This window comes from Podarcis liolepis (genome assembly GCF_965112155.1).
Source record: "Podarcis liolepis genome assembly, chromosome: 3".
NCBI lineage: Eukaryota > Metazoa > Chordata > Lepidosauria > Squamata > Lacertidae > Podarcis > Podarcis liolepis.
The window spans coordinates 72,236,163-72,255,154 of record NC_139557.1 but is presented as its reverse complement, the minus strand read 5'-3'; the positions used below and the strand labels follow the sequence as shown (position 1 = coordinate 72,255,154).

Genomic DNA, 18,992 nt, shown 5'->3' with positions numbered 1-18,992 from the left:
TCCTCTCCCCACATATGACATTATACTTGCTACATTATAATGGATGAACTGTAAATATAATGGTAACACATTTTCATTGAATCTTGGGAATAATGAATGGGCATCTTAGAAATGGATGAAAGTACTGTAATTGCTTCTAAGCCTGCTTTTCCCTTAGTGGATTGTATCTGAATCGCTTGAAGTGTGTTGGTTAGTATTTTTGTGAAAATCTTATATACAACTGGTAAATGACTTATTGATCTAAACTTCTGAAAGTGACTTTTGTTCCATTCCTTGAACAAAAGTATGATGGCACAATTCAATTTTTGAACTATTTTTTGCTTAATGCATTTTGGGAATGGCAACCGCCATGTCTCCAATATTCCATATGTCAAAAGTCAAGCAGGAAAAAGGCAGGTCAGGAAGGACCTTGAAGCATCACAGCTAGAACAACATATGCATTAGGCACTTTATGGATAAAGCAAAGTTAAATTCAGGTGCTAGTCATTCAAAAGTATATCACTTGCTGGCTCTAGCTACTTTGAATCTTAGAATACAGGGCACCACCAAATACATATAAAGAATATATATAGTCCTGCTATAATCCCAGCAGAGCTGTCCCTAACTTACCTATCCCTAACTTACCTATGGCTGTGGGGCTAAGTGCACACAGTGGTAGCACAATGTTTGCTGGGTTCCTGAAGTTGTTGTTGTTGTATTAATGTTGAATGGTCTGTGTGAAGGGACCAGTGGCCAGGTAAAAACAGTATTTTAAATTAGATGCAAAGTTTTCTGCACAACACAGAGTTCCTCCTGCTACCCATATGTCACACAAATCAGCTCTTAATGCAAGCCCAGACATTAAGTACAGTAGCAAAAATCACACTCAGGCACTGAGAGAGAGAGACAGCTTGTTGCATTGCACACAGTACCACCTAATAGCAGCCACATAACTTGCAATGTGACCTCCATGTTTCCTATTAACTAAACATGACCTCTGGTCCAGTTATGTGCTTCTAGCTGGAAAGAGAAGTATCACAGCAATCCCATACAAGTGACATTATTGATTTAGCAGATATCAAACATAACTTTTAGGGGGGAATGTTCATTGAACATTAGTGATCATTATTGTTACCAACCATTTTATATTTCTGGCCACAGACTGTTTTGCAACACTTTGTGAAAAAATAATACAAAAAAACTCCTTAAACAGGGTACACTTCCCTGCCCATGAATAATATCCCTTTTTTAAAAAAATCACCCACAGAAACAGGGCAGACTCATGACACTTTAATTAGAGCATTTAATTTGAATATGTACTTAATTAAAATATAACTTGTTAATTCATTAGCCTTGGGTTATAACTGTGATACCAATTTTCAAGCATCTAATATGTCCTCCAGCACATAATTTATTTCATTACACTAAAGTAGTTTTTAGTGATTATGCCTTAAAATTATTGCAAACACATTTCTTGTTTGATACTGCAACAAATTAGAAGAAAGAAATGACTGATCAGATACCCTGCTATACAACTATGCAGAAATATAAAAAGATGAACATGTACAGTTTTTGTCAAGGATTGTTAGATGGTTGTTGAGTGTAGAGATTACCTTAATCAATCCTTCAGTTGTTTTCTTTGTAATACTGCAGTAAAGTTATGCTATGTTTAATATCACATAAAGAATCTGACATACAGTGGTGCCCCGCAAGACGAATGCCTCGCAAGACGGAAAACTCGCTAGACGAAAGAGTTTTCCGTTTTGGAGGTGCTTCGCAAAACGAATCTCCTATGGGCTTGCTTCGCAAGACGAAAATGTCTTGCGAGTTCCTGCAGGGTTTTTCCCCTCCCCCCTTTTTCTAAGCCGCTAAGCCGCTTATCAGCTGATCCGATAAGCTGATAAGCCGCTAAAAGCCGCTAATAGCGCTAATAGCTCTAATCCACTAATCCGTCAATGGGCTTGCTTCGCAAGACGATAAAACCGGTAGACGAAGAGAATCACAGAACAGATTCTTTTCGTCTTGCGAGGCACCACTGTACTAACAGCAAACGTTACAACAATATAAAACCACAAAACCATACAGTCAAATCATAAAAAATTAAAAACAGGTTAAAAGCAAAATAATTAAAAACAAACCTCAAACATCAGTAGCCCATTGTGGGGGATGTGCTGCTAATTGCATGAATTGGAGGAACAGAAAAGTTTTCATTTTAAAATTTGACATGGAAGGCACCTGCAGAATCTCTACTGGCAGGGTGTTCCACAGGTTGTAGAATCACAGAATTGTAGAGGTGGAAGGGACCCCGAGGGTCATCTAATTCAACCCCCTGCAATGAAGTAACTGCCCACAGAACATTGCACCACCAATGTTCTGGTTAACAGCCAGACACACGGACCTATTGCGCCACAGGGTGATGACACTAAAGGCTCAGTTTCTCATTGTGGACAAGTGAACCTCACCAATTTGGGGAACAAATGTGTGTGTGTGAGAGAGAGAGAGCGCGCGCACACACACGCACGCATGCTTCTGCACTCAGAGCATAATTAAGTTGCAAAATGGGATGGTAACTGGCAGCTGGAATATTTTATACAAGAATTAGACTATGATTACAAGCTGAAACCTCCATGCTCAGAGGCAGTATACTTGTAAGTACCAGAAGCTGGGGACAAAACCAAGGAGGGTGTCTATTGCCTTTATGTTGTAATTGTGAGCTTCTGAGAAACATTTGAATGGTCCACGTTGGAAACAGAATGATGGACCCTTGGTGTGATTCAGCAAGGCAGTGCTTACATTCTGATGCCTGCCCAGCAAATTGCTTCACAGCAAGGAAGCAATGCACCAATCAACGTTTTTTTGTACATTCCTAGGAAACCAGAGGTGAATTGCACTTATCTCTTTGAACAGCAGTAGTTTAATGTAGCTATAATGTCTGTAGTAAAGCCCTTCACTTTGCCACAACAGTGGGAAGCAAACCATTGCTATCCCTTTCGGCCTTGTTCTCAGGCTGAGAATAAAACAGTGAATATTTCATTTTCTGACTGGGGGAATATGGGCCAGACTCCCTTTCTAAAGAGGGATTCTAATCCCATCTTGCTCATGAAGACAGAGGTAGTTTGACTCTGTCTCTCTCAAGCAACAGCAGTGGCAAACTCTGTGGTACTTACAGCATTAATTTAAAGATGCACTGCCAGCACTAATTATGTAGTCTTGTACATACTATGGCACCTGCTTACACTCTCAACCCTGGTCAAATGCATCAGCAGCTGTAATTCCAGCAATAAAGTGCCAGTCCAAATGTCCTATATGAATGATGAAGAGTTCAAGGATAGGCAAAAGACACCTGCTCTAGGCAGCAGAAAAGTTGCCATGAAATGGTGAGAATCTATGTGGCCTCGTCAGTGATAATGGATTCTCTTGCTAATTGTGCTTTCACAAGTCTGAAAGTGCAAAGTAGGATGCTACAGTCATTGTTTTATGAACTCGGGGGGGGGGTGAGAAGAACGAGGGACAACAGCCTTTCCATGCTTTTCCCTGATATCCGCGAAAATAAATTTAACACATAATCCTGGGGGACCACTCCAACATCAGGACAACACAGACTAAGACTCTCGAGAGGCTAAATAATGATGCTGTCTCCTAAAAACTACTGCACTTCGGGTTGCCTGGTAGCAGTGCTGGCACAAAACATTTTGCTGTCTGAAGCACAGCCCAAATGGTGCCCCTGCCACTTTAAAAAGTCTTGCTACACTATTTAGACACCAGTTTCTTCCTTCATCTGTACCCGGCCATGATCTTGTGTGGAAGGGCCCACCCTGCCTAATAGTAAAGATAGTATTGTATCTAAGTGAATGTATTCATTTGAAGTCAACATACCTGCCCAGTTTCTTCTTAGCTACACTTAAAAGAGCATTTGGAAATTATCATTGCCCAAGAGAATAGGGTCTGGATATCTACTGTTGTATAATACAACACTATAACTGTAGACTGCAACAATATAGAAGCAGTTATGGTATCACATTTGTCTTACATGCCTTTAGAAGAGACACAATGTGGCTGATTAAAATCTGTTGTATGTATGAACACCAGGAGAGCATAGGGTGATTAAAAAATATAAGCAGTATGAGATTAAAGTGATCTGGGAAGTCATTCTTCCGCTAATAGTGTCACATCAGAATAGACAGTTTTGCACCAGCGCAAATGAAAACATCAAACACACATTGATTTTCCTGATGGTCACATTGTCAATTTCATTTGGTTTGCTACCTGCCAAACTGCTTTCTTTCTTTGTAGCCCTTGAGTAAAAGGAAGGGGGATGATTGCTGATAGGACAGAGACCGAGCCATTCATTATGTTTCTAATTGGGACAGGTCTTTGGATTCACCTCCAAGGCAGAATCGAAAAATTTATCAAAGCTCCATAGGTAGCACTGAAGAGAAATTTACTTCCTGACAAGCAGCAAGCAGCTCTTTCAAGACTGATGCTTCAGTGTGCGGTTTAAAGATTAGAGTGCAACAAGCTCAGACACTTGTAGATGGCAGCCTTTGTAGCTGGGGGAGAAAAGGCTATCAGGTCTGAAGCACACTGCGATAACAAGATGTCGCCCCAATGCTACCAGTTACCTGCCAGGCATTCTTCCTTTTTGGAGAAGAGGTAGCTGTTTTAACTGAAAGAGGAGGGGCCATTTGTTTTCCTCCTGGCTGCCAATCTACCACATTTTGAAGCTTATAACACTGCATGTTTCCCCTTGGGTCCATAGTAATGTGAATTGTCTTTATCCAAGTGCCTAACAAATCATTGTCACAGAGCAGCAGCCGACCTTTCTTTTCAATCTATGCACTTTTCAGGAGTTATAAATCAGTTGACTTTCAAGCTCGATGAGATGGCATATGCCCCGGTTTGAAGAACAGATGGAGGCTTGGGGGGAAATTGTTTCTGCAGGCTTGCTACAAGCAGCACAGCTCCATAAAAGTGAACCATTTGCACTAATTTCTCACATAAATTATACAGGCAGAGAGCACCAGCCCATTCAGCAGAAGAAAAAAATCATCTATTTTTCAGAGGTCATTTAACAAATTTAAATTAAAGCTATTTCTGATACAGGAGGTTTTCACTCTGTGCAGTTTCAAGAAATGACAATTTGCATCAGATAAGAGGATAGATTTGAATTCTGTAAACAAGAAACAAAACCACAGAATCGGCTTCTAAAACACTGCAATTTCTCTACAATCCTAGTTATGTATTGATGAATACAGAAGAATTAATAATTGAGAAATTGTTGCTGCTCACTGCAAAAGTCAGGTAAACTATCCACTTCCCTTTACAGGCCATGTATACATATACATATACATATACATATACATATACATATACATATACATATACATATACATATACATACACATACACATACACATACACACACACACTCCTACCAGCCAGAAGTCAACTTTTAACAGAGTCCATTATTAAAAGAAAAAGAAATATAGGCATTTCCTAGGCAACATCCTTTGGTCTTTAGGAGAAACAAATTATTCAACTGTTAAATCAGTGCATGTGTCACTATGGTACTTTACTTAAGGAGGTAGGAAAGACATTTCATTCAGTGTTTTGAATTATAAATATGAAAGAATGGGAAAGAACGAACAGCGTGTTGCAACTATGCATGCTTCCTTGAGGTCTTCCCCCTGTGCTGCCCCTGTTGAAGGGCTCCTGATGGGCCTGGGGCAAGCAGGGAGGGGTACAGGTAGACCCAGGGCCTCTCCCAGTCATTTCCCAGAGGGAAATGGGAGCATCCCAGGGGGGGAAGGGGAGACATGAGCAGTCCCCCTTCCTCCCTTTTATGGCTTACCAGATTTCTGGGAGCACTGGAGCCAACTTTTTAGGTCCCCCAAACCTCCCCAGCCAGGGTGACTGGCTGCTGGATTCAGGAAACAGGTCCCCCTGCTTGGGCAGCCTGAGTTCCCAATCATTTTCCCGATGAGACTAAAGAGATCCATCTCCAAAAACAGCTCTGCTTTCCAAAAAGAGGCCCTTTCCACCTTTCTGACATCCTTTCCAAGGCGTTCCCCTCCACTTAGAACATCCAAAAGCCGGTGGGCCCTCCAAAGCCCCAAACTAAAAGCCAAGAAAAAATTGGATGCCAAGAGGAAGAAAGGGGAGAGTGAAAAGTCAGCAGGAGTAGCGGAAGGAAAGCCAGGAATAAACAGATAAGGAATAACAAATGGGGGCGAAATCCCTTCCAATATGGCGTTCCCGCCTCTTTTGCCGTGTCTGCAATGCAACATGCAGTGGAGCTGGCAGGAAACAGAACTTGAAGGGGTTGTCTCAGCCCCAAGGTGCATTCTAAAAGAGATAACTTCCTGCCAGTGAAGAAATGGGCGAAGACAACCCATATCATATCATGGATCACATTCATCCCTGCAGAAGAAGAGAAAGTTCTGTGAGCCTCAGACAGCAAAAATGATGGTGATGTGATGAATAGTTATTTTTTATTTTTTAAAACCCTCCCGTGATCATTAGTGCCAAGCATAAAACAAACAACAACAACAACAACAACAACAACAACAACAACAACATATTATTATTATTATTATTATTATTTACACCCCGACCATCTGGCTGGGCTTCCCCAGCCACTCTGGGTGGCTTCCAAAATTAAAAATAATTAAAACATCAGTCATTAAAAACTTCCCTAATTACTCTGAATTCTATAGATATTATAGAATTTTTTCAGTTATGTCAGAAATATTCAGTTTGATGGATTGTTCCCTCTTCCATTGTATAACAAAATTGCTGGGACATGTAATGAAACATCCACTCACGAGAATCGCCACCATCATCTGAGGAAGATAAAAACTATGAATGCTTTATCTATTGACCTTAATATTATATATGGGAAAAGATAATATTTCCAGGAACTGAAGCAATTAAGGGTTTTAACAGCTAAAGTCAAGCCTACAAATGGGGCCTTCCTACATTCATTATACATTAAAAAATAAAATAAAATGATGCACTCTTATCCACATATAATTGCAACATGCACTTTTAATGTGTATCTTTATTGTGCAAATTTGCTGATTTGCTTCATTTATTTATTTGCCAATTTGTTTTTAAACTTTGATTTCATTAGAATTTTTATAGAATATTTTATATTTATATGAAAACTGCTTAAATTGTTTTTGTTGATTAAGCAGTATATATACATCTTGTCAAATAATATAGATAAATAAAATCTAAATTTGGCCCTTAGTTATCTTATTCAAGAGTGGATTGATAATTCATCCGCACTGAATCACTGTTGTTTGATTTTGCAAGACAAAAAATAAAATAAATTGATTTTACAATACAAATTACAGAAGTCAGGGAACTAGCCAGTTTATGTGCTAAAGTAATTTTGGTATGCGTGAAAGAAAAAAAGATACAGCAAAGAAACACCAGGACGTTGCAACAATTGTTCATAGAGCAACTGCAGAGAATTTTGTTTGCATGCCTGACACTATCAAGCGCACTCTTTTCAAATCTGCTTATGTGTGTTTGCTTACACAAGGCAGCATCTCTGAGGCAGCTGCTCTGAGGAAGCATCAGCTAAAGGCAGAGGAAATGATACATTGTGTTCCACGGTGAAGAAACTGTATTTATTCTAGCATTTCCCTTCCTGTTGCATTACAAGTCTTGTATCTCTGTTCCTGTGGATCACAGCCTGTTTTTATTATATCTGAAGAGGTAAGAAAATACTGCTGCTGAGTAAGTGCACTGCTTCATTTCTTTCCTTTTTCAAAAGACTTCTGATCTGTTAGCCTTTCAACACCATTTTTGGGGGAATTCACTTCCAGCACTATAAATCTCTACTCATGTGTAAGTCTAATTGAGTTCAATGGGGTTTACTCCTGGGCAAGTGGTTATAGGATAGCAGACTTTGGTTGCAATATCCTAAACTCAGATCTGTTTACTGGGGCTAACTCCAGGTAAGTGACTATAACCTAAAGGGTTAAACCAAATACACCACAGGAGAAGTTATGAGAACACTGGAAAACAGACGTTAACTTTCTATATATATTCGTGTTCAATTATGACATTATGTGGAAATTTGCAAGGGAAACAACATAATTTATCTAAAACCAAATTAATTAATAGCTAATTCATATTGTGCGGGGGAAACCACATTAGAATAAAATCAGTTAGCTTTTAAGGGGGCACAAGACTCTTGTTTTTGTTCAACTAAATATTCATTTCAGGAGCTTTCAAGTTATTTTATATTGGAAACAGGGTTCATAAATAATTGAACAACGGTGGAAAGTTATAAGAATCAATAGATAGTGATTTTCAAAAATTGATCAACACATACAAAAGCACTTACAAAAGTAAAAAAGAATTGATTAGAAGCATTTTACTTTGAACTAAATGGAAGAGCATGCCCTTTGGCTGTATTTACAGCCAAAGGGTGAGGGAGAGAACCCCACCGCCTTTCAACTCTATAAAATGTCCCACTGATCAGCAAAAACATAAAGTTAAGAAGGGAGGGATATTTGATGGTTTGTAGTCTCTCCTCAGAGCCACTCAACATCCTACCACCCTTGAATGAAAAGGTTTTTGTAGCCACGCTATTAGTAATGTTCATTTTCTTACAAAAAAATCACTGCAAGAGCTAGATGGCAGGTGGGCGGTGGGGGGGGATCACTGACTTACCAAGTGCAAAATGAATCATGAAATGCATCACATAAAAACAGAATGAAAAAATAAAGGACAATAACAAAATGGCGATATATGGCATAGTTATGTGAATCCTGAAATATTTGTGGCAAATGTAGTATCATTTCCCCCACCTACCCCCGCTAGTCCTTCATTTCGTAAGACTAACTTCTACAAATTAATGTGGTTGTGCAAATGCCGCTTATCCAACAGCTTAACAGAACTCTACACATCATGTCAGACACTCTATGGTGCCTAGATGATCACTGCACACATGTACCCATGCACTGGTCCAGCTGATGGTCCACAAATTTACACAGCAGCTTCCATTTTCAGAGCAGGTCTCACAGGCAAAACAAGTTATGTGCATTTATATTTCTGTAATGTGATTTATATTGGTTTTGGAGCTTTGTGGTTGCTGTTGCCTTTAAAAAAAAAACACTTTCTGTTGCTCTTTGCACCCTCCAGAACCCATGACTGATCAGGCACATATTCCCACCTTCATGCCCACACACAAAAGACAAACCAATGTTCCCAAAATATGAAGGAACTCAAAAGCTTAGATCAAGATTTACTGAGAGTGAAACTCCACTCATAAGAGAGAGGGGAGACTATTTTTATTGATTCTTGCTATGCCCCCTGAAAATCTGCTCTGGAGGGTTTTCCTGGAGTGAGGGAGGTTGAATGGGGTGGGGAGTGCAGGTGGAAGTGAGAATTCAAGAAAATACCTCCTCAGTTCATGAGACTTTGTTAGTTTGAAGTTACATTTTATTTGAACACTAAAGCACAAGGAAAATTTATGCATGGCTCAAAAGCTTTTTAAAAGTATTCTAGGGTGATGGGATAGGGGAAATGCCAGAGAATACCTTGTCCCGCTGCTGCCTGTGAAAAGTTGCCCACTCATATACTGCCACTCTTAACACATTCTCCAACCGCTATACAATGGGTAACAAGATGCACATAACTTGTTTTGCCTGTGAGACCTGCTCTGAAAATTGAAGCCGCTGTGTAAATTTGTGGACCATCGGCTAGACCAGTGCATGGGTACTCTTGTCATCATCACTGCCCATAGGATCCAATTTCATTCCTCTTTAGTGAGGTCCCATAGGACCAGAATATATTTCTTTTTCTTTTTCTTTTTCTTTTAAAGACCAGAATATTTTTCAACATTACATTAACATCCACAAAAATAAAAAATTTCTCTAGAACTAGATTAATGCATGTGCAGACCTATGACTAGAATAGAGTTACCACTGGACAGGACCGCATCGTGTGTACTTAAGGTGTTGGAGATGTGCCACAGTAGCAGCATTTGTCCACACTTGAAATGTGTTTTTGGTAAAGTCAGTGAGGGGTCCAGTGCACTCTGAATACAATTTGCTGTTGGGTAAAGTGCAGTTTAAAGTCCAAAGTAATGACTCACACTGAAGCTAAAGTTGCCTTCCACTGTTGTTCCCTTACTGCACATTTCAGGTATATGTTTGTATACACATATGATTAACAACAGCATGTCACACCACAAAGCAAGGGCTTGTAGAAGGGAACTGTGTTAGAAAGCAACAGAAATAAAAACCCAGCACCAGGAAACAAATTGTCCAGTCTAATAACACAACTCTCCTCACTGCATTGCATGACATCAACAATGGAATGAACAGAAAATGTGGTCATGTGGATAACACAGCTCTCCTCGTTGTGTTGCTCCACAGTGACAAGGGAAAGAACGCGGGAGAAAGAATGCTGTCCTAGAAATTCCCTCACAGCCCTGCAGCCAGCCAGGGAAGGCAACAGAGGAGCAAGTAAACCTGTTAACATACACACAAAGCACACCCTGAAACAGGTGCATCACATCAGCGAAGTCTCTGCTATCTCACTCTTCAGTCTAGATGTGCCCAAAGTAGATTGGGAGTTAGCAAACATTCCTCTGCAGCTGACAGGTGTCTAAATGTCTTAAGCCTTCTCTTGTGACTCAGACAAAAGATACTGGTAGACAACAAAAGAGGTTTAAATATGCTTTCCAGGCCAATCTAAAAAAATGTAGTATAAGCACTGATGACTGGGAAACACTGGCCTGCGAATGCTCCAATTGGGGACAGCCTTTACCAGAGGTGTTGTGGACTCAGGGCACAAAGGAGAAACATGCTAAGAGGAAGGCATGTTTGACAAACCCTCACCATGATCAACTCCCACCCAAAAACCTATGTCCCCACTGTGGAAGGACGTGCAGATCCAGAATTGGCCTCCACAGTCACTTATGGACTCAATGTTAAGACCGTTTTCATGGAAGGCAATCTTATTTGGCTATAAGTGGTCGCCAAAGAAAGAACAGCGAACTGAATGTAAGGTCAAATTTCTTTCCTGAGCCATTCATTCTTCATGCCCCAGTGAGAGCTATTTGTGCCTATTATGCTAATCAGGGGAAATCCTAATTATATCATTAAGTGCCCCCCAAGATAACTCTTCTATTACACCCAGCTCAGCAAATCCTCCTTCATAAGGGGAACACAAGAATTTCACAAGGATGGCCCTAAGGCAAATTTTGCTTCTAGACAGAGGAACCAGGGCATACTCTTAACAGCTATCTCTTCAGGAGAGCAAGCACCTCTCAGACAAAAGTAGTAGAGTGCCCTCTCTCTGCTCCTTGTCTCACCTTCACCAAACAAAGATTATTCCTGCAGCTTCTCCCTTCAGGTTTCCCATCTTGGAATGCAGGCCTGTAAGGCCTTCAAAATAGAGGAGGCTTGCTGCTCTCGGTTCTCCACTCCCACCTTGTGCTGGATATTCCCCCCTGAGAATTGCAGCACATTAGTTAAGGCCTTAATCTCTGTCACATGCATGGATAAATTATGCAAAGGAGCTAGAAGCTCATCAGATGATGTCAAGGGATCCTGGGCCCACCATAGGATCAAACGGTAGCTTGTACATGGCGCTTCCCACTTTATTACCTTTTACTGGCATTTGCAGCCTAGGACAAGGTAACATAATATCACTGTCAAACAGTGACTAAATATACTGAGGAAACCCATTATTTCTTATTGTTCTGTACATCTCCTTGCTCCCCCCTTTAAAATAATACTTTAAAAAATCTTAAATCTTATCTACTTCAGTTAAACTGTTTTCATACTTGTATTCCTGTTTCTCTCCACTTCTCCCCTGCATTCCCTTTCCTTTGTGTATTCATTCAAATCAAATGTATTATTGTATTGATCATAAGCCTTAAGAAAACATAAAACATATTGGATGTATCTAATGGTGGCTCTGCCTTCATTGGAAAATGTTTCTGCTCATTTAAGCCATCACTGGATACAACCAATTAAGCATAAATTGACAGTGTCATATAAATATTCATATAAAACTTTATATAACCAGTAACATGCAATCATACAAGAAAGCATGCATTACAATTCTCAGTTATATCTTCAACGATCTACTACATGACTATTCTTATAAAATGGATGGCATGTTACCACCATGAAAGTAAATACGCTTTTTTCTGTTGTTACTGTTACTAATGTCATGCAGAAATTCAATTTTCTGTTATATCATTAGTTGTGCCCATCTAAAAATGGAGCCAAATGCATCCATTAAATTATATTAAAAACTTGCAGGTAAGATCTAATTGTTTGATATGTTTTGTACATAATTGTTTAGTCATTTCATAAATAATAAATATTATTCACTCAGTGACCCTACTATTCATATCTGTTTTTGTTTTTATTAACAAAACTACAGCAGCTTAAATTAAGGTCATTTTCAACAGGACCCACATAAACATCCAAATAATAGGTCTTTTCTCCCTCATTCAAAGAATGCCCAATTTTTTGGTTATCCTTTAGTCTGTTTCCAGAAAAATCTGAACCCAGCCCAATAAATTGCATACAGAAACACACACAGTCACCCCAACACACACACACACATACCTAAAAGGAAAGTCATTCTTTGATAACCAAAATAATTAAATAGAAAGAGCAGGTTAAAGATCAGCATTCATTTTTCAAATTAAATTTAAAAGCCTGCTCTAGTTACTTAAAAGATTGGCAAGTTTTACAAATAACATCACCAAGCCTTTTAGAGAGAAACACTGCTGCATTAGAATGAAGTCATTAGGCAATACATTTATTTTGAAGCCAATTAACCTTTTGTCAGAGATGTCGGAACCATAATGGTTTCAGCAGTGGAGGTCAGCCTCTAACAGGGGCACGTATGACAGCGATTACGCTGTCTGACATATGCTGCAGACTGGGAGTGCAGCCGTGGAATGAGAATCTGCCTTCGTTTGTATTCTGCTCTGCATTTCAAGGGAGCAGGCAATCTTGACCTATCCATTTAGGTAATTAAAGCTTCCATTTGGAACTGTCCTGCAGGAAGGTGAAATTTGGGGGGAGATAAATGGCTGCTGCTCACTGTATCCAGCCACTTCCATCATTTGATGGACTGCCTGAAATAGGCTGGGTTGCCAGGTCCTCATAAAAATAGAGATGAATTGAGCAGGAGACAATTCTCTAAGGCAAAGCAACTCTGTCATTTTCCTTTTTTGCAGCATATAATTTAATTGTTAGCCAAGGTAGATGGCTGACTCAGGAGGCCACTCTCTAACTGCTCTCCCACCATCTTCTATTTGCTAAGAAATTACTCCACTTTATTTACTTATAAGCCAACGTTTTTTTGGCAATGAGAGATGTCACTTCAATAAGCGCAGCTGGCTGTCACAGCTGCGCCCTGACTTACCTTCCAGGCTATTTTGTTTCCTCTTGTATCGTGCTCAAGGGCGATTGGGAAGTCACCTCGCTCATAAAACTTGCGAAATGCTGTAGGCTTTCTTGGTCTTTCTTTAAATGCTCCTGCCGCTGGGGGACCTTTCACCTAAAAAAACCAATTAAATTAAAAACCCATCACACAAAATTTGTCTGTATCAAGAAATACATTTGTGATTAAATTAGAGATTTAACCAAATTGGCTAAGAAATCAGAGTGCCACATGACACCAATGTCAAACATTCACTGTCAGTGTTTTCTATGGAATATTTGTCCCAGGGCTTTTCTTGATGGAGAATTAGCGGGTATAGGAAACACAAGGTGGTTTTCAAATGAATATATATGATTTTGTTTGCAGTGGCATTTCACTTCATGAGCAGTCTTAAAACAGACTTAAAATGAAAATGTTAACCATCAGATGCAAAATCTGTGAATAAATGTTCATAAAATTTAGCACACATTGGAGGTGATATACCCATTGGGAATTGGTACTAAGAGAGGAGGTAAATTATACATTGGGAGTTGGTAGTAAAGACAGTGCTTTTTTTCTGGGGGTACACAGGGGTACGCATACCCCTAAACATTTTGTGAATCTAAGTTTGGCCTCATTAAGGGGCAGTATTTCAATATGAGTAGGTAAATGAGAGTAACCCTAAACATATTTTTTTTTAAAGTACTGAGTACAATATATAATTCCAGGGTAAAGGTAAAGGGACCCCTGACCATTAGGTCCAGTTGCGGATGACTCTGGGGTTGTGGTGCTCATCTCGCTTTACTGGTCGAGGGAGCCGGTGTACAGCTTCTTGAATCACAAGACTGTATTCACATGCTTCAAAAATCTTGTGAGTAACTTGATCCCCCCATAACAGGTTATTCATTTTTATTTACTTTAAAGTATCTATGTCCTGCTTAATATTTAGAAATGTCAAAGCATTATAAACATGGCTAAAACATGAAATATATAATAAGAGTATAAGAATACAGTTCCTGATTTTCCACAGTGATCAGATATATATATATATATATATATATATATATATATATATATATATATATGACTAATATCAGAATTCAAAGACTTCATAGATGAAACACAAAATTGTCAGAGTGTGACTTATTCCTAAGGGAGAGTATTCCATTTCCACATGGCAGGTACTATCACACTGAAAGCCCTATGCCAGATGGCACAATACATATTTAAGGATCATGCAGTACTACCAGTAGGGTCTCTCTGGGTAATCTCAGTCAACCAGCAGGTGTGCAAGGGAGTGTCTGCATACTTTTTTACTACTACTGGTACTACTACTACTACTACTACTACTACCACTAAAGACTCTCCTCCCTGAAAGAGAGGGGAGTGGTTGTGGGCGGGAGCCCGAACACTGCTCCTAGCAGGGGGCGTTGCCCCCTGCCTCCAGCTCACCTGGCTGGCACTCACGCCCCCCCGGTGGCCGCCCAACCAGGTGCCATGGGGGGGCGTGTCCAGCAGCCTTTATGCTGCAGTGCCAGCCTCTCCCCGGCCTCATTTCTCTTCGTCGTCCTGTGCGAGTCAGGAGGACACTCTCTCTTCAGTGTTCCTCCCCACATGGAGCTAACTTGGAAGAGGACTTCTGAGAAAGGGAAGCCTGTAATTCCTCCTTTCCTTTTACCTTACCTTTACTTTAATTCCACCTTTAATTCCCTCTTTACTTTTCTCCAAATACCTCCTAATTGTTCCTAATTTCATCTCTGATCCCGATGCCTTTACTCTGTGTATATGTGTGCTGTGCTTCTCCGACTTTAAATCAGTCACTCTGTGTGTGTGTGTGCTGCTCTTCAGGCCTCAAAACAGACACTCTCTGTGTCTTTGTGGGCAGCATCTCAGAGTGCTTGGAAAGGGGGAAATCTGAGAGCTGCTGGTGTGGGTTCTATGAGTGCTTACTATTTCTGTTTGATTTGCTGGTGCATTTTAAAACTGCCGTATTGCTGTGAATTCCTGTGAGGGCTTTTCCAGCAGTTTATTATTATTCCAACTCCCCCCTTCCCCCTTCGTTACCCCCCTCCCTACTCTGGAATTTTGTCCCTCCAGAGCTGACATTGTCCTCCCTCCCCCTTTGCTAGCTGGCTTTGTGTCCTTCTCTAGCAGGCTCCGTGGTTTGGCTGGGAGCCCTTCCTCCCCCTCTCCCCACGTGTTGCCTTCTCCCTTTGGTGTTGCTCCCTCATGCCTCCGTGATTTCAGGGGGCGGCAGCTCCATTAAAAAACTTCTTTCAGACGACTGCATTGCCCCAATTTTGCTATTGTCCCATTTTGCTACTACTACCACTAATAATAATGATGATGATGAACAAAATGATATTATACTTGACATAAACAAATTAAGTGCTAAATATGTGCTAAGGGGAATGGGCAAAATTATACATTCTTAAAAATATATATATTGAAGCTTCCTGTTATGAAGCATGTTCTACTTTTTAACATTAATCATTCATCAGATAAAGGAAAGGAACTAGGAAAACTTGATTATCAGAATTTATTTTGCATCTAAAATTTCCAAGAAATTATGGTAACCTTGCAACATTACATGGATCCACTCATCTAGTGAAAGGCATAAACCCCCCTAAAAATAATAGATCTGAAAACAAGATATTGAAAGCAATTTATAATAAGCAAACCACACATCAATTCTTCACTGTTGTAACAGAAGATTAAAATAATTGTTTCTTAATTACAAGTGACATTTCCTTATAATGTCTCTGGAAAAGAAACTCTAGAAAGTAAAGCTTAATGCTCATTTATAACACATTTTATAGGTTGACAATTAGTGTTAATGTACTCCAGAGGTACTCCGACAAGCATTTTATTATTCAAGCTCTGTATTTGCTCCTTTGGAATCAAACATATCATCTGAACATTTGTCATGGAGAAGTATGTGATTCAAGAAGGGGACTTAAATACAATTGATTTTCATAGCCTTTAGTTACTTGGGCTACTAGATCAACTATGGTCTTTTTTTGTTAATTTGAGGAAAGGTGAAAAAAGTTAAAATGGGTATCAATTTCTGGAGATAAACTGAAGAAAACTTAGCGAAAGCAGCACTGTTTTGTTCAGAATATTCTTTTCCTGTTTTCCTCCTCTAAAAACTAGGTGCATCTTATGGTCAGGTGTGTCTTATGGAGCGAAAAATATGGTATGGGTTCATTTTAAATATTCAAATACGTAAAGGAACGCAGGGCAAGAATAAATAAAACTAGAACCTTGGTCCATCACATGAAGCTGAATGTTGAAAGATTTAGGACAGATGAAAGCACATAGCTCTGGAATTTGCTACTACAAGATGTAGTGATGGCCAAGACTTTAAAAGGTGTTTACAACAACAACAACAACAACAACAACAACAACAACAACAACAACAACAACAACAACAAATCTGTTTATTGTGAGGACCATGCCTGTACACAAACATCAACACAGAAATAATAAAAAAATATTAAAATTCATTAGATACTATGCCAACAAAACCTTCATCCCACAAAATAGAAAGAGAGGGAAAACAAGCAACGAGTTAAACAGACGATGAAGGGGTCTTTACATTGTCATCCATAAATCTTTCCCTAGCTTTCATGGCCTTCATCACAAAAACCGCTACCACATGGGTAATATGTGGGTTTGCATCAACTAACAAGAATTTTACTCTATCTTCAGGATTAGTTATAGAGTTGGGTATAATTTGCAGCAATGCGTCTCTAAAGCCCGAGTAGATGGGGCAATAGAGGAGGTAATGTGTAAGATCCTCTTTAGTTTTCATAAGACAAGGACATAAGCGATGTTCTACTGCGGTTTTTGTGAATCTACTGGTCAGATATGCAGTTGGCAATGTTTGAAACCGTGCCATAGTGAAAGCTCTCCGAAGGGTGGGATCAGTGATCTCCGCCAAGTAGTTGGCACAGATTTTAACTGCTTTTACTCGGGGAAGCCAGTAGGAAAACCCAGAGTTTTTTATCTTTGTGGAGTCCAAAAAGGCGTCTTTTTCAAAGATCCATTCCCGAGCTTTATCAGGGCTCCACAGTTTGAGAGTATTAAACTCAGGTAGATTGTATCTGGATAGGATATCTAGTAGGTTTTTACGCCAAGTAGTATTATTTTGTAATGATACAAAGGCTTGTTTAGCCAATAAGGTGTTCGGGGCATAGAATCATAGAATCATAGAGTTGGAAGAGACCACAAGGGCCATCGAGTCCAACCCCCTGCCAAGCAGGAAACACCATCAGAGCACTCCTGACATATGGTTGTCAAGCCTCTGCTTAAAGACCTCCAAAGTAGGAGACTCCACCACACTCCTTGGCAGCAAATTCCACTGTCGAACAGCTCTTACTGTCAGGAAGTTCTTCCTAATGTTTAGGTGGAATCTTCTTTCTTGTAGTTTGGATCCATTGCTCCGTGTCCGCTTCTCTGGAGCAGCAGAAAACAACCTTTCTCCCTCCTCTATATGACATCCTTTTATATATTTGAACATGGCTATCATATCACCCCTTAACCTCCTCTTCTCCAGGCTAAACATGCCCAGCTCCCTTAGTCATTCCTCATAAGGCATCGTTTCCAGGCCTTTGACCATTTTGGTTGCCCTCCTCTGGACACGTTCCAGTTTGTCAGTGTCCTTCTTGAAGTGTGGTGCCCAGAACTGGACACAGTACTCCAGGTGAGGTCTGACCAGAGCAGAATACAGTGGCACTATTACTTCCCTTGATCTAGATGCTATACTCCTATTGATGCAGCCCAGAATTGCATTGGCTTTTTTAGCTGCCGCATCACACTGTTGGCTCATGTCAAGTTTGTGGTCAACCAAGACTCCAAGATCCTTTTCACATGTACTGCTCTCAAGCCAGGTGTCACCCATCTTATATTTGTGCCTCTAATTTTTTTTGCCCAAGTGCAATACTTTACATTTCTCCCTGTTAAAGTTCATCTTGTTTGTTTTGGCCCAGTTCTCTAATCTGTCAAGGTCGTTTTGAAGTGTGATCCTGTCCTCTGGGGTGTTAGCCACCCCTCCCAGTTTGGTGTCATCTGCAAATTTGATCAGGATGCCCTTGAGTCCATCATCCAAGTCGTTGATAAAGATGTTGAATAAGACTGGGCCCAAGACAGAACCCTGTGGCACCCCACTAGTCACTCTTCTCCAGGATGAAGAGGAACCATTGATGAGCACCCTTTGGGTTCATGAAGTTCCACCACTGAAGAATATTTGCATCCTCCATTCTAAAATCTCTTGGCACATTTCATACGTTCTGCCAAGATAGTGAGCATTTGGGAAGCAGGATTCTAACTTAATTATGTAAGACGAACAAGGCACACTGGCTCTCCAATCAATTTTAATCAGTTGCCCTTAATAATGTTATCGATATTGACCATAATATACCCATAGCTGTCAACTTTTCCCTTTTCTTGCGAGGAATCCTATTCGGAATAACTAAAGTTATAGCTCTGCAAACTACACACTTCAGGGTCATGCCCCATAAAAAGTAGCGAGAGCAAAAATAAATAAATCTAGTAATTTCATTGAAATATGCAACCCTATCCTATATGCAACCCTATCC

The 18,992-nt window shown here is 40.0% G+C and overlaps 1 protein-coding gene across 2 annotated transcripts in view; it reads right to left on the bottom strand.

Moving 5' to 3' along the window:
• Positions 1-18,992, bottom strand: part of PACRG (parkin coregulated) — a 234,919-nt gene that overhangs the window by 177,073 nt on the left and 38,854 nt on the right. For both annotated transcript variants that reach the window (XM_083496651.1, XM_083496650.1), the window contains exon 2: positions 13,396-13,530. In XM_083496651.1, coding sequence (XP_083352777.1) covers positions 13,396-13,530 — 135 coding nt within the window. The remainder of the gene's footprint in view (positions 1-13,395; positions 13,531-18,992) is intronic.